Source organism: Neofelis nebulosa, chromosome 9, assembly GCF_028018385.1.
Source record: "Neofelis nebulosa isolate mNeoNeb1 chromosome 9, mNeoNeb1.pri, whole genome shotgun sequence".
Taxonomy (NCBI): Eukaryota; Metazoa; Chordata; class Mammalia; order Carnivora; family Felidae; genus Neofelis; species Neofelis nebulosa.
The window spans coordinates 55,038,248-55,052,936 of NC_080790.1; the positions used below are offsets into that span (position 1 = coordinate 55,038,248).

General features: G+C 42.5%; 1 protein-coding gene and 1 long non-coding RNA gene across 3 annotated transcripts in view; one reads left to right on the forward strand and one right to left on the reverse strand.

The window, feature by feature from the left end:
- PLEK (pleckstrin) overlaps positions 1–14,689 on the reverse strand; it is a 26,224-nt gene continuing 11,535 nt past the window's right edge. For both annotated transcript variants that reach the window (XM_058683865.1, XM_058683866.1), the window contains exons 4-9: positions 14,125–14,216; positions 11,015–11,199; positions 8,909–9,013; positions 3,884–3,967; positions 3,141–3,210; positions 1–1,744 (exon numbers count right to left, since the gene is read on the reverse strand). In XM_058683865.1, the coding sequence (XP_058539848.1) occupies positions 1,608–1,744; positions 3,141–3,210; positions 3,884–3,967; positions 8,909–9,013; positions 11,015–11,199; positions 14,125–14,216 (673 nt within the window). In that variant the 3' untranslated portion in view covers positions 1–1,607. The remainder of the gene's footprint in view (positions 1,745–3,140; positions 3,211–3,883; positions 3,968–8,908; positions 9,014–11,014; positions 11,200–14,124; positions 14,217–14,689) is intronic.
- Positions 8,960–14,689, forward strand: part of LOC131484986 (uncharacterized) — a 22,414-nt gene continuing 16,684 nt past the window's right edge. Inside the window, exon 1 of the long non-coding RNA XR_009248555.1 lies at positions 8,960–9,031. This is a non-coding gene — a long non-coding RNA (uncharacterized LOC131484986). The remainder of the gene's footprint in view (positions 9,032–14,689) is intronic.

The following is a 14,689-nucleotide window of genomic DNA, read 5'->3' on the forward strand; positions in this document are numbered from 1 at the left end:
GAGATGTTAAACATGGTCATGTTTGTTTCAAAACATAAAGTTGACTCCATATCAATAAATACTTTTAACACTGAATATAGAAAAACTGTGCATGTTCTAAAAAGACAGCTTACTAAAGAATTGGAGAAAAGATAGCCTTTTACCTCTAGGCCGTTGATAAAACCATTCAGGAGTAGAAATAACCTCAAGGATATTATGTGGAATTGGGGGAGGGAAAGAGAGGAGTTGATAAAATCAGAAAGAATTTTCTGCTCTCCTTTTCTCACTATAGCCTTAAAGTTAGAAATCTGAAGTTGGAAAATGCACCTTCACATATATACCTGTTTGGGGGTTTTTTGTTTTTGTTTTTGTTTCTGTTTTTGTTTTTCTCACTTTAGGGTTAGAATCACTAATTGGTTGACAGGGTCAAAAGTTGAAACAGGTACTCAATTTGAATCTAGATCAGATCACTCGGGTTGGTAATGGGTTCACAAAGCCCCATGGAGGCCAAGCAGGAGCAGCTACAGCTTGTGTCTAAAGCTCAGGTATTACCACAATATCATTAACTGGAGAATTAAAGGTGCTGCACAATGTTGATGGCCACCTCAGTGAGCTCTGTCTAGACTTAAGTCCTCTCAATGTTATCTTTGTATAAGGCCATCATCCAATCTTCCAGCCTTTGGTCCAGTCCCTGCAGCCTCTAGAACTGGAGGCTATACATTAGCTAGCCAGCCTCCAGACCCCTCACCCATGGAGAGAACCCATGGAGGGAACCCATCTGGCTACTTTTTTCTGCAAACATTCAAACGAAAGAGAATCTCAAAGATTTGGAGCCCACCCCCACCCCCACCCTCAGTTACAGCCAATGGTAGATAGAGAAATGCTCTGGGAAGGGACAAAAATACACCCATCTCAGGTCAGCATCGGGTGGGAGTAGAATATACCTGCTCTGGGTGGCTTCTGGGCATGGAAAAGACCCTCAGCTACTCCTGGCTTCCTTGGGTCATTTTCTCAGAAGGTATAACTCTCCAGGCTATAGTAAGTGATAGAAGGCTTCAACCTAAAAGACAGCACTGTGGCACTGGTTTTCAGGGAGTTTCTGGTTAGAGTGAGGAAGGAAGAAGAAAGTCCTCCTTCATTCTGATACACAATCTAATGGCCAAGAGCAAGAGAAGGTGGTGAACAAGAACAAAGGAGATTTATGCCTAGTCCTTTAAGTATAGATTGGGAACAGTTTTAAAGAGCAGAATATCTCAGGTTCTGAAGGCCAGGACTGAGCCTAGCAGGGACACTAGCCGGACAACTAGACACACTTCACTTCTATGGGTATTAGAATCACAGGGCTTTTGGTTTTTAAGCTCAGGCCTGGAGAGATTAAGCAGGGAACCCATGCCACACAGCTTATTATATCTGCGTGGTGGGACACAGAGAGGTTTCAGAAAGCAATGTGATTGGTGCAAGTGAACAGGACGTGGCATGTGGTTAGTTCTATTCAGAACCACTGCAGACAAAAATTTCCCAGCCCTGAGCCCTTTATCATCAGTCTGTTGCCAGAAGTGGACAGGTCCTAGGCCAAGCTTATCCACGGGGTTCCCTTGGGAGAGTGATGATGGGCTGCAGAAACATCCTCACTTCCCAGTCCGAGAGGCCACCTGGATGGCTTTGATCCACTCGGTGCGCTCCTTGGCAGTGGCCGCTTGCAAGAAATAATGAACTTCATCAGCTGTGATGATCTCAAAGAGGTTTTCTTCTTCGCTTTTCCTGCCTGGTGAAAAAGAAAGTGAGCGACAAAGTGCATGCAGAGACACTGCCTGGGCACCCTCCTTTTGCAAGGAATGAAATTTTTATTTTTTTAGTATCCTAAGAAAATTAAATATGTGGCTTTCAAACTTATCATCATTGTATGATCATATATCTTTATTGTATAATCATACATATATAGAGTATGGATATATACTATAACATTCTACAGTATTCTAATACTATATATAGATATCTAGATAGATATAGTATGTATATAGATAGGTACATAGTATGACTGTGTGGTATGAGTGTGTGTTTAAGAAATAAGTAAAATACTCGACAGTTTACAGTTTCTTTTACAGTTTATGAGCAAACTAAATTTCCTACTGTTGCATACCAATTAATGAGTACCTCTATGAGAGCCTAATGAGTACTTTTCCTCTGCTCATAATATAAGCCAAAGACTGACCCTAATATATTAAAATTAAAAATAAAAACAAAAATCCAGACCCACTTCCGGTAAAAAATACAAGCTTGAACTTGTTTTTATCAGGGGCTAAGTTAGAGTCTGTTGAAAGATCGAAAGGCAGTTAACTGGCCAATAGCGCGACAAGACTTAAAACATCCACCTCAAATCAAAAATCGTAATTCCATAAGAAGAAGACAATGAGCAGATACAGGAGTAGTCAAAAATCTAAGCTTTTGCAGCTGTAGTGTTTTCCCATCAGCCTTTATAACATCATAAACCCAAAATGACATGGCAAAACCAGGGTTGGGATGTCTAAACCACATCTCCCCAGTGATACCCCTCATCTCTGCGTCTGTGAAGTCAGTCAACACCAGCATGGCTATTCCATTCACCACATCATAGACTTGTGATCTAGGACCCAGAGGTCACTGGTGCAACCCCTCACTCCAGAGGAGGAGCTAAGGCCCAGATTCATTAGGTGGTTCACCCTAGACCATGCCACTAACCGACTAGCACAGACATAACTGCAAGCCAAGTGCACTTTCCACTCACTGCACTGTCTCACTGCACAAATGTTCCTTTTGCTGTGGGAGATTTCCTGGTCTGGATATGTAAAAGGTCCCCCTTTAAGGAATGCCATAGCTCAGTTACAGGCATCAGGAGGTAACAAGTCTTTCCATCCAAGGCAGTTCCAAGGGGAAGGTTTTTCTCAGCATTGCTCAAGGATTTGCTCAAGTCATCCACAAAGCCACTCCTCCTCTCCAAGGCCCAGAGAGACAGGGCAGCATCTGGGAGAAAATAACTCTTGTTTTCTCCCAGGTTTCCAGACAGAAATTCATTCATGCTTAGCCCGATTGATTAAGTCAGTTATTGATTGTTGTTGGCTCAGGATGCCCAGGTGTGGAAAGGAAGCCTGAATAACCTCTCTCAAACAAAAATTCATTCTTACCATCTGGGTTGCTCTCCACTGAAGTCACTACACAGCCTCTCAAGTGAATTGCTCCCAAGGGATCTTCCCCCTAGAGAAGAGAGGAGCCCTCATGTTATGTTTCCAATGTACAATGCACGAACATACCTTATTCTGTTGGTACAAAAGCCATACAGACTCACTCTGGTGTAGATTAGGGCACCCCAAATGGGTAAGAGTAGAAGGAGACTAAAGAAAACCCCTTCCTGCCCTGTAAGCAGGGTCTGTAAGCCCTGCACTGTAAGCAGGGTCTGAGGACCCAACCCAGATGGGTTTGTCTTTACGCTTTAGAGTTGACTCCTTTTATTAAGGAAAAGGCCCTCTTCTGAATAAACAACAGCCCAAATGGCTGGACTTAAACAGTGCTCTCATCCAAATTGGCCCAGAGGAGGAATTATCACTGTTTTTCATATTAAACCAAGAGCAATGAATTGGACTGGTTGAGTCCCTCTGAAAGTATCAGATCAGGGCAAACAAAAACAAATGAATAACAATATAGTGATATTTTCTTTCATCCCTGAGCTTGTGCTGGCCTCAAAGCCTAAGACTGCAGATCTTTGCAGTTAAGAGGGGAGAGGAAGAGGTAGAGGAGAGCAGGAGAAAAAGAAGTGGGAGGGTAAAGAGGAAATGGGGATATAAACAGAGCAGAAAGGAGAATGGAAAGCCCAGATAGCAGATGCAATGGAGGTCTGAGTGCAATAGATTTGTTGACCACAGGATCTCACCCCAGCAGGGTCATAGTAGTGCAGGTAGGCAGGGTCTTCTCTCAGAATGAACTTCCTCACTTTCCAGTTTTTCCTCCTGTGCCCCTTTATCCAAGATCAACATAAAAAGAGGCATGGTGAGTTCTTAGCATCACTCTGTACATATAGTATCTACATAGTAAGCTTTGTTGAACTGAAAAAAGAAAAAGATGAAATACCAACTTCAGGAAAACGCGGTCCCAACCCAGGTCTTTGTCAGGGAGATAGCACTACGGCCAGTGAATAGTTTGGATGTTATGAAATTATGGATTAATTATTTCTAAGACTGCCTTCCAGGTTTAGTATTACATAAGACAATATTTTATACAATGTACCTACATGGTTGTTAGGTAACATGGATGATATAAAGAGGTTAAGACATAGCTCTACTCTTTAGAGCTATAGTTTAGAGTCTATGTGGAAATATAAAACAGCAAATGTCCAAATCAAGTAATTGGTATAGATAAAAGATTTCAAGGGAATTAAATGTGGGATATGTCACTGTAGGTTTGGGATGTCAAAGAGAGCCTCTGCGCTTAACCACAGAGGGCACACAGGAGACAGATGGATGGGAAAGAGGTGGGTGGAAAGACTTGACAACAAAAAAGCAGCAATGGGAATACACAGGCATATGCAGACATTAATGAATAAGACCAGTCTGGCTAGAATGCAGGGTTCATGAGGCATGTTTGGGAAAGTGGAAAGAGACTTAAAAGGTGGGGGTTGTTGCTGATGGCTTCTGAGTCAGAGGTGAAAAGATTACAATCACATTTTAGGAAGATTAATATGGCGACCACATGTAGGATGGACCAACTGGCTAGGTTAAAGATAAGCCAGGGAGAAGATACTAAGGTAAAAAGAAGTTCATTAGGAAATTATTGCAACAATCTAAGCACAGAATTATTAGGAACTAACATCAGGTAGCAGCAATGGAAGCGGGAAGGAATAGTCACTGTGACAGACATGATGAAAACACACAGGAACTGGGCTTTCCCAAAGAATGACACCATCCAGACTGTGGGTTTGTAGGGCAGGATTTATATGTTTTGTTGACCTTTGTTCCTCCAAAGCACAGCCCTATGCCTGATACATAAAATCTCACCCTGGAAGCTGCCATATATCTGCTTGTAATTTCCTTGAATTATACAGTTTCTTCAATCAGCTTATAATAATTTTTTTTAATGTCATGGTAAACCTAATTTCATTATTTCCTCCAGAAAATTCAAATGACTTAAATATCTCCAGAAGAAAAAAAAAGTGTATATTAGATTAGATGATATACAGTTTCTGTCTTGCCAATATGAAGCATATCATTTAATTCTAAAGCACCATATATTGACAAACACATATACAAATTTTCCAATATTTTTTACTGTGCTCCTATAGAAAAAAAATGAAACATTTATGATTTTAGCAAACAGTGTCTCCTTCATGATGCCAAGTCTAAGGAGTTTAAAGGGAGCTTTCAAGAATGAGTCTAAGTTATATTGGCCAAGGAGCTCATCTCCAAAGAGGCTTTTACTTGCTTGAAGGATGGAGCCAGGAATCCTATAGAGTCATATGGGAGAACAGACAATATTTCTATCTGTTATATCATGTGTAGAATGGCTTCTGTATCAATTTCTAAAATTCTTTTTACGAATTCTTGTTCTTTGCCTTAGGTAGTAAGATGCTAAAGCTTTTGCCTTACACCATTTCTACCTAACCTGTGAACACACATTTCATGATCTCTCATGCAATCACTGGGTGAATAACAAGTTCTTGTGAATCAGTGGAAGGGGAAGATAATAGGAAGAGGTGAAATCAGCCAACCCTGGTCAACTACCTATTGCCTTTAAGCTCTCATTGACATCACAATGTGACTCACTGAAAAGCTTAATGTTAGTAAGTGGGTCTCTGGCCATCCTTCATGTAATGAGTATTTCCTGGGGGATTTTAAGGAATGTGTGCATGCCCGGGGTTTCTAAGAATTGTTGCTGATCTGCCAGCCACTTATATTCAATTTAATTCTCTCTACAAATGTTTATTATCTATTATAGACCAAGAAGGATGCTGAGCTCTGCAGAAGATATGAGAAAAACATATGATACATTGTCCCTCCTTATCAAAAAATCTATACATAGTTTTGGGGCGCCTGGGTGGCGCAGTCGGTTAAGCGTCCGACTTCAGCCAGGTCACGATCTCGCGGTCCGTGAGTTCGAGCCCCGCGTCGGGCTCTGGGCTGATGGCTCGGAGCCTGGAGCCTGTTTCCGATTCTGTGTCTCCCTCTCTCTGCCCCTCCCCCGTTCATGCTCTGTCTGTCTCTCTCTGTCCCAAAAATAAATAAAAAACGTTGAAAAAAAAATTAAAAAAAAAATCTATACATAGTTTTGAAACCAGATATTTTGTTCATTGTCATAACAGAAGGAACTATTTAAAAAGGGATTATATTAAATATAATTCACTATCATTTATCCTCAAATTTACTACATCCCCCAAGTAGAATTATTTTCTCTGGGATGGGGGAAGTGGGAAGAATTGGGTGGGAGGGAAGGACTGGCCTCCAGTTGAACACAGCTACTTCCCGCCTGTGAGGTGTGGGACACAGGTGCCCTTTTTCATGATAAGCCTTCTACACACATTAACCCTGCTAACTCCCAGCAGCAGACACAGAGTGGTTTAGCTTTGTGACACTTGGAGAAATTTTTTTAATTCCTTCACGTGATTGTGATATGAACCAGGGTTATAAACCACCGAGCTAAGAGATTGGAAACATTAAAGGGGGCCATCAATCAAAATAGAAGAGGTTTCTTTTCCCTCTCACTCCTGCCAAAAATTAGAGGAAAGAATATTGTAAAAAAAAACCAAAATCTCTGAATGCACATAGATTGTTGTTTTCTTCATAGTAAAAGGAGGCTAAGAGGGATTACTATATTATAGTGGTATTTTGATAGCAGGATAAGTTAGCTTTGAAGAAAAAGGCTGGCTCTGTGGTTCTCAGCCTTGGCTACACACCAAAATCACTTGCAGAGCTTTAAAATCCAGAGACCCAGGTTTAATTGGCCTGGGGTGCAATTTTAACAGATCCCTGGAGGACTAAAATGTACACCAGTTGGGCCAGCTAAAACTAAATTGCACTTATCAAAAGCCAATGAAAGGAAGGTGAGGAAAAATACAGAAGTAAGTCTACTTCAAGTCCCCATTATCTTCAACACACATTCAGATAACCATTACCCTCAGCCAAATTTCTGACCAGGAATATGAGGATGTTTGGCAGAACTAGAGGAAGTTTGCAATAGGCAAACTCTGGCCACAGACAATTGCCAGAGCCTTCTCTATAGAAGGCTGGCCCTGCTCCTATACTTCCCCTTTGATCTAGTCAGTGGTCACCCTGTCATAAAAGTTATTAGAATAGTCTGTGAATTCTTTTTAAATCCTTGCTGAATTATCTTTTAGGATCCTGTTCTCTCAAAACCTAATGTTAAAGTAAGTGTTTCACACTAATGCTCCCCTTCCCTAGTAAAACTCAAAATCTATATCTATACCTAATCTCAACTAGTTCAAATTTCTTCTTTTTAAATGTGAGTATATGGTCAACTTTGGTTCTTCCCTCTTCACCTCAGAAGTTCAAGTTCCTCTCATGACGTAAGTCAAATCTCAGTCCCACAGTTATATACTAAGCAGTGCCTTTAAGACAGATCACAGCACAGCAAGGAAGTTAAAACCTCGGCCTTATGAAGCAGCTTTGGTTTCTATGATATCATATGCTAGTATCAATTTTTTTCACCCCGAATATTCTCATGTCTTCCTGTTGCTTTTTCCTCTACCAGGTGTTGTCCCTGGCTTCCTCACTTAGCCCCAGCCCTTATATTCCCTTACCTCTTGGCATTCTGTGCCTTAGCACCTGGTAACTAACTAGAGCTCTCCGGTTCACCCCTGCCATTGCTTCCCAGACTGACAGTGGCCTGTGACTGTGGAGACCTGGTGACTGCATATGATTCCCATGCCCCCCCACCCAGGACTGAGTGCATGCCACCTGACTGGATCTGACATTTGTCTGCTGCAGCTCCTGCAGAGTTGGCTTCAGGCATGTCCTGGATTTGGTCTCCCCATGACCTACCCACGGTCTAGAATATGACTTCCTGGGGCGCCTGGGTGGCTCAGTCGGTTAAGCGGCCGACTTCGGCTCAGGTCATGATCTCGCGGTCCGTGAGTTCGAGCCCCGCGTCGGGCTCTGTGCTGACAGCTCAGAGCCTGGAGCCTGTTTCCGATTCTGTGTCTCCCTCTCTCTGACCCTCCCCTGTTCATGCTCTGTCTCTGTCTCAAAAATAAATAAACGTTAAAAAAAAAAATTAGAATATGACTTCCTTGCTTTCAATGGTATGTAATGTTCCTCTTCTGAGTGTGGCCTATTCCTGTTTCCTGGTCACTTTGCAAGAAGGAGGGATAGGCGAGTGGAAGTACTTTTACTGTGAAACATCTCTGTTTTTTGGATGGCACCTCTTAGACAATTGATTTCTTCCAGCTAATGAAAAGGTCATTATTATTTTTTTTTGAAACATCTCTTTTTCCCCTGATATTCATAAAAGAAGAGTTTCCCCAGGCGCCTGGCTCAGTCCGTTAAGTGTCTGACTCTTGATTTCAGCTCAGGTCATGATCTCACAGTTCGTGGGCTCTGCACTGACAGTGAGGAGCCTACTTAGGATTCTCTCTCTCTCTGTCTCTCTCTCTCTCTCTCTCCCTCCCCCATTTACACCCTCTCTCTCTCTTAAAATACACAAATAAACTTAAAAAAAAAAAAAAGAAGAGTTTCCCCATTTCAAGGTGCATCTTCTACTCTACCTGCCTCAGTCCTCCTGTCCTAAAGTCACTTTGATCATCTACTTAGCTTTTTGTCTTTCACTCTGCAGGGCTCTCATTTTCTAGTTGAGTATTGGCCAAACGAACCAAATACTATTTGGTTAATTTAGAAATTAAAAGAAACTGGTAAAGGGGAAAAGACTGAAGAGAATAGTGGTGACCACTCACCTGTTTCAGTAAACATCCTTGCTTGATAACAACCCCTCTGAATTCTTCTTTCAGAATCACATCGTCATCACTGGAATTCTCTTCACAGAAGAACCCGCTGTCGGGCTGTTGGGAAACCAAGCAGTAAGTTTGTTTTACCAGTCTTAGGCATATGGCTACTTGTACCTTCTCCCCTCCCTTTCCCCTCCAGCCACTGGGGTGGTTTCCTTTTCTCCTTCCTACTGTGGTTCATATCCTGACCTAAACTTTAAAGGTTGTCCTTGGTTAGCTCATTTCCCCTCTCCCTGTTTCTTGTCTCTAGATGCTTGTTTCTTGTTTCTAGATGCTCCACTCAAGAGTGATTTTGTCAATATCCTTTCATCCTCTTGGGTTCTGCAAACTGTATTCTAAGTCTAGCTCAGCACATTTCTTCCTTCAAAGCCTTCCTTCTCTTGGCACCTCATGGCCATATCCTTGAAAGTAGAGTTAGCTAATTTATAAGACACTGCATAACACAATCTCCATTATGACCTTTACCACTCAGCCCCTTCCACTTTGAGAAGACTGAGAACATGATGTGTCCAGCTTCATGTTCTAAGGTCAAGAGCAAACTGGGCCTTGCTCAGCTATAAGCAAGTAATGAACCATACAGAGGAAGAAGAGCCACTCTGGTGGGTATTTTTAGAATCTCACATTTAAATGGCTATAAACAACCAGATCAAAGGTCTAGAAAGAAGAAAATACTGACAGTGGAACTTCCCCCAAAGTGAAATGAAACTCTCTTGGGGATATTCACTTCATTTTTGTAAGAAGATAGTTCTCTTAAATAGCTTCCTACCTTTTATGCCCTGACCCTGAATTGAAACAAAACTGCCAAAATCCCCCTAGAAATCCACTGTCACTGGTTTTCTTATTTGGCCCAAGTTTAGGTCCATATTGTGCAATATAGTATTTCCCAATTTGTGGTAAGCATACATGGAGGTAAACAAGATGGTTGGGGGAGGGGATGTGGATGAACACATTTTGTGTTAAAAGTAGCGTATTGTAGGGGTGCCTGGGTGACTCAGTCAGTTAAGCATCCGACTTCGGCTCAGGTCATGATCTCATGGTTGAGCTCCACGTCGGGCTCTGTGCTGATAGCTCAGAGCCTGGAGCCTGCTTCGGATTCTGTGTCTCCCTCTCTTTCTGCCCTCCCCCTGCTTGCACTCTGTCTCTCTCTCTCTCAAAAACAAATAAACAGGGGCGCCTGGGTGGCTCAGTCGGTTAAGCGACCGACTTCAGCTCAGGTCACGATCTCGCGGTCTGTGAGTTCGAGCCCCGCGTCAGGCTCTGGGCTGATGGCTCAGAGCCTGGAGCCTGCTTCTGATTCTGTGTCTCCCTCTCTCTCTGCCCCTCCCCCGTTCATGCTCTGTCTCTCTCTGTCTCAAAAATAAATAAACGTTAAAAAAAAAATTAAAAAAAAAAAAAAAACAAATAAACATTTAAAAAATAAAAAATATATATATTTAGAAAAATACAACCAGCACATTGTGATTTTACAGATCTCCCTCTAAAAAGGAAGCTCCCTGAGGGCTGCAGTTTTTGCCCATTATTTTTTTTTTTTCACCACTGTATCTCTTCTGTCTAGGAGAGTGCCTGGAATGTACTAGGACCTAATAGGTTTTTATAAATTAATTATTGCTTAGAATAAGAATAAAGTTTTGGGTGCCTGGGTGTCTCAGTCAGTTGAGCATCCAACTCTTGATTTCAGCCCAGGTCATTGTTTCACAGTTCGTGAGATTGAGCCCCATGTTGGGCTCTGTGCTGAGCATGGAGCCTGCTTAAGATTCTCTCTTTCTGTCTCTCTCTGTCTCTCTCTCCCTCTGCCCCTCTCCCCTTCAGTGTTCTCTTTCTTTCTCTCAAATTAAAAAAAAAGAATAAAGTTTTAAAAGTCACTTTAAAGGAAACTATTCAAGTAAACAATGTTTTTCTTTAAAGTGGATATAGCAGGCATTGCAGAGGTGAACAAGTCTCTACAGGGCTGGGCCCTTTCTTTTGCACACATGGGTATGAACTAAGACCAACCTAGAATCTGTGCAGGGCAGCCCTCATCACAGGAAGAGTAAAGGGGTAGCATTTCTCACTTACAAAGTAGTAGAAGGCATCAGGGTTGTCCAGGAAAGGGTTTTCAGCAGTTCCATCCACTGCATTCTTGGACAGTTCTCCAGCAGGCTGCAGGTACCCTTCATTGAGCAGCGAGGAGGCAATCATGAGGCCTTCCTGGCGATTCCGAACAGACTTATTGGAAACCAGCCAATCGATGACACAGTTGCCTGGATGGGACCATTAGAGGGAAGGTTAACACTCCCTACCAAGTTACCAAAGAACAAGCCACTGAAAGTCACCCCTGAAGAGCTCTAGAGCACCCAAGTGTCTCACTTGTCTCATCTTCCCTGTTATTCCAAGAAGGAAAAATGAAATCAGCAGGATAAATACTTCTACATGCTCCTTAAGGAGCAATCCATACATCAGAGAAATAGGTTTTACAAACTCACTCATTTACTCCACTAATGAATTGACACTTATTGAGCATCTAGTAGGTGCTAAGTGCCGTGATGGATATTAGGGATTCCCCCTCAGGGAATCTAAAAGGGAGAGATGGGATGTACTTAAGGATTGTAACAAGCATTCTGCTATGGATCAGTGCAGTTCAGTGGAGCTACTAGGTCAAATCTGCAGGAAGGTGTGGAAGCAGGTGGGTAGGGCGGGGGGCTGGTCTACGCTGTTGGGAAAAGATTCATAAGGGAAGTGGCATGGGGCTCAGGCTTAAAACATGAGTAAAATGTTTTGCCAAGCACATAAAACAGGGCTGAGAGGAACCAGCACAGGCTGATAAAGCAGCAGCATGGGAACAGAGGCCCACAGGCATGAAGCAGCCCCTTTTGGGGGCAGAGGGTAAAGTTGGTGGAAAGAAGGTGAAAGAAGACAAGAGAGTGAGGAAGACACAGGGTGAGTGGGAAGGCTTAGATGGCATACTAAGAAATCTGGCAATGAAGGGGCACCTGGGTGGCTCAGTCAATTGAGCATCTGACTTTGGCTCAGGTCATGCTCTCACAGTTGGTGAGTTCAAGCCCAGCGTCAGGCTCTGTGCTGACAGCTCAGAGCCTGGAACCTGCTTCAGATTCGGTGTCTCCCTCTCTCTCTGCCTCTCCCCCGCTTGTACTATGTCCTTCTCTCTCTCTCAAAAAAATAAACATTTTAAAAAATTGTCTTAAAGAAGATAAAAGGGAATTGACCCATCATTTGGATTATTAGCAGGCTACAACTTTGAAGCTTTACATGAAAAATGATATATTCTGTATAAATGTAGACAACCAGGGAGCCAACGTAACAGGCAATAGGTTCCCGGTCATCAAAGCAAGAGCAGTAGGATATACTACCTTTGAAACATTGGTTAGTGAGCTTTCCATGAATATCATATATGAGACACTTTTACCCACTTTTATTTTGTAGAAGGATAAACTAATTAATACTGCATTTCTGCTTTTAAACCTCATAGTGACCCTATGAAAGTGCTAGGGGAGTAATTACAGACCTCATTTAACAATGAGAAAATTGAGACTTGGAGAGTTTAAGTGACCTTAGGCCTGAGTTACACCAGCAATGACCCTTCACTCAAGTGTTCTAACCCTGGAGTCCATATGTACTCAGCCGGGTATGCTGAAGCTTGAAAGACAAGTTCAGTCTTCCTTTTGTCCAACATTCAAGGTCCTCCATCACTTTTCAGCAGTGCCTGAGTCCCAGTCTCTGCCATAGTCTTGTTTCTCCACTGAGACCACCTGACTCCCACAGAAAAACTTGATCTACCTGAATTTCTAGAACTAATACTGACCTTCAGTGGGGAGGACTTATGAAGTTCTAGCCCTGTACTCTGGGACTCAGTAACATACACAGGAAATAGGTATGGCCTGGACCTTGCCCCCAGACCTATTTCAGAACCTCTTCCTTGTCTCCTTTGCTAGAGGCTCTGTCTTAGTGACATCAATCCTGCTAGAGTTAGGGCCCTGCCTTCCTCTTGTCAGCTTCCCTTACCACTGCCCATGGCTTGGTATCTTGATTCCAAATTTCAGCCCTGACTTTTCTAATGTTAACAGGCTACAACCTTAACTCTCTGAGGCTGATTCCTACGGGACACTACCCTGCTACTGCAGATCACACTTCCTGACTTTGTCCTGAATGGTTTTTGTGAAGTATCTATTGATTGGATATCCCCTCAGATTCTATATCGGTTGTATCTTCTCAGAGATTTTCTCTCTTGATCTTTTCTGTCACCATAAATAAGGCATGCTCAGCTTCTGACAACCTAATCCCAACTGCATGTCCCATTTAGACCCCTAATGAACCATCAGCCCTGCTAGGCTGGTCATTTTCTTCTTCTGGATGCATATTCCGTATATCTCTGCCTCATAACTTTGTCCTCACCATACATAATGAAATGCCACCCAACTCTTTGAGTAAAATTTAAGCCTCTACTTCTATGAGTCTCAACAGCCCCCTGAGTTCTTTCTCTTTTCTGGACTCAGAATTGTCTGTTCAGACATGTGACTTCTTAATTATAAAAACCACCCTGAGAGCTCACACCATATGGTATTTACTGTATACCAGGCACTGTTCTAAACATATTACAGAGAGCCTATGAAGTAGGTGCACTGTGATTATCGCCATTTTATAGACAAGGAATGTGAAGCACAGAGAGGCTAAGTTATTGGCCTAAGGTTTTATAGCAAGTAAGTGGCCAAGCTAGGATGTTAACTAAGGTAGTCTGGCTCCAAAGAATATGTTTTTAACCTCTATGTCATCCACCTAAATTTGTGACACTTAATGCCGGATCCTGTGCAGCCTCACACATCTCTAGTATTGTCACTTAAATCTTACATTGTATACCTTGATTCCTGTTTATCAACTTATTCAACTCTGTGTCTGTTTCAACATAATGCCATTTATTTTGAGTTAGAGGTGGAGAGACCCTTTGACTGATTAGCTGGAACTTCCAAAACTTTAACTTGAACAGCATAGTTCTTTTCTGCCTTTCCTTCTGCTTCCACCCTGGGGACATTCAATTCTCATGTTCGCCAGCCTGAGTTCTATGACCCCGTTCACCCACCATGCTTCATACACCCTCCCACACATAAGGCTGAGCGAGAACTACATATTGCCTTCCCCAGCTGCCCTATTTCAGACCTGCCATGCCTTTTTACCTGTGAAGCAGTGATTAAAAATCTTCTTGTCCTTCTCTAGATTCAGCTCTTTTATTCCTTTTTCAGTGTCTTTCATGGACAGATACAAGGCACTGTGCAGACATGAAAACAGATGGATGAGTGGGGAGCCTTTCAGAATGGCAAGTCCTCTCTGGAAGTCACCACCTTGGAAAGGCCTGCCATGATCACAAGTTTCCCCCCTCCTCAGGTGGCCCCTGAGCCTGGTCTCTCCACTGGATCAAAAGTAGTTAAAGGGCTGGGTTCATATTTGTATAACTCTGTGGCCTATACAGCATTCAGCAAAATGTGCTGGGAAGGTATTTAATGTCTGTTACATTAAGAGACATTAAGCTCTTTGAGCTCTTTGGTGATATAACTCTTAGCGCCTGAAATAGAGTTGCCCCAGTTAGGTGCCAAGAGGAGAGGTTCCTGGGGCCAATTGTTCATACACATTCTAGGTCTTTAATTGCCCTCAATCCTCATGTCTTACTTCTTTAAGTGTCCTTCAAGAGACCATCTGTTGTAAATATTTGCCTCCAAGAAAGAAAATTTGTGCTAAGCTTAT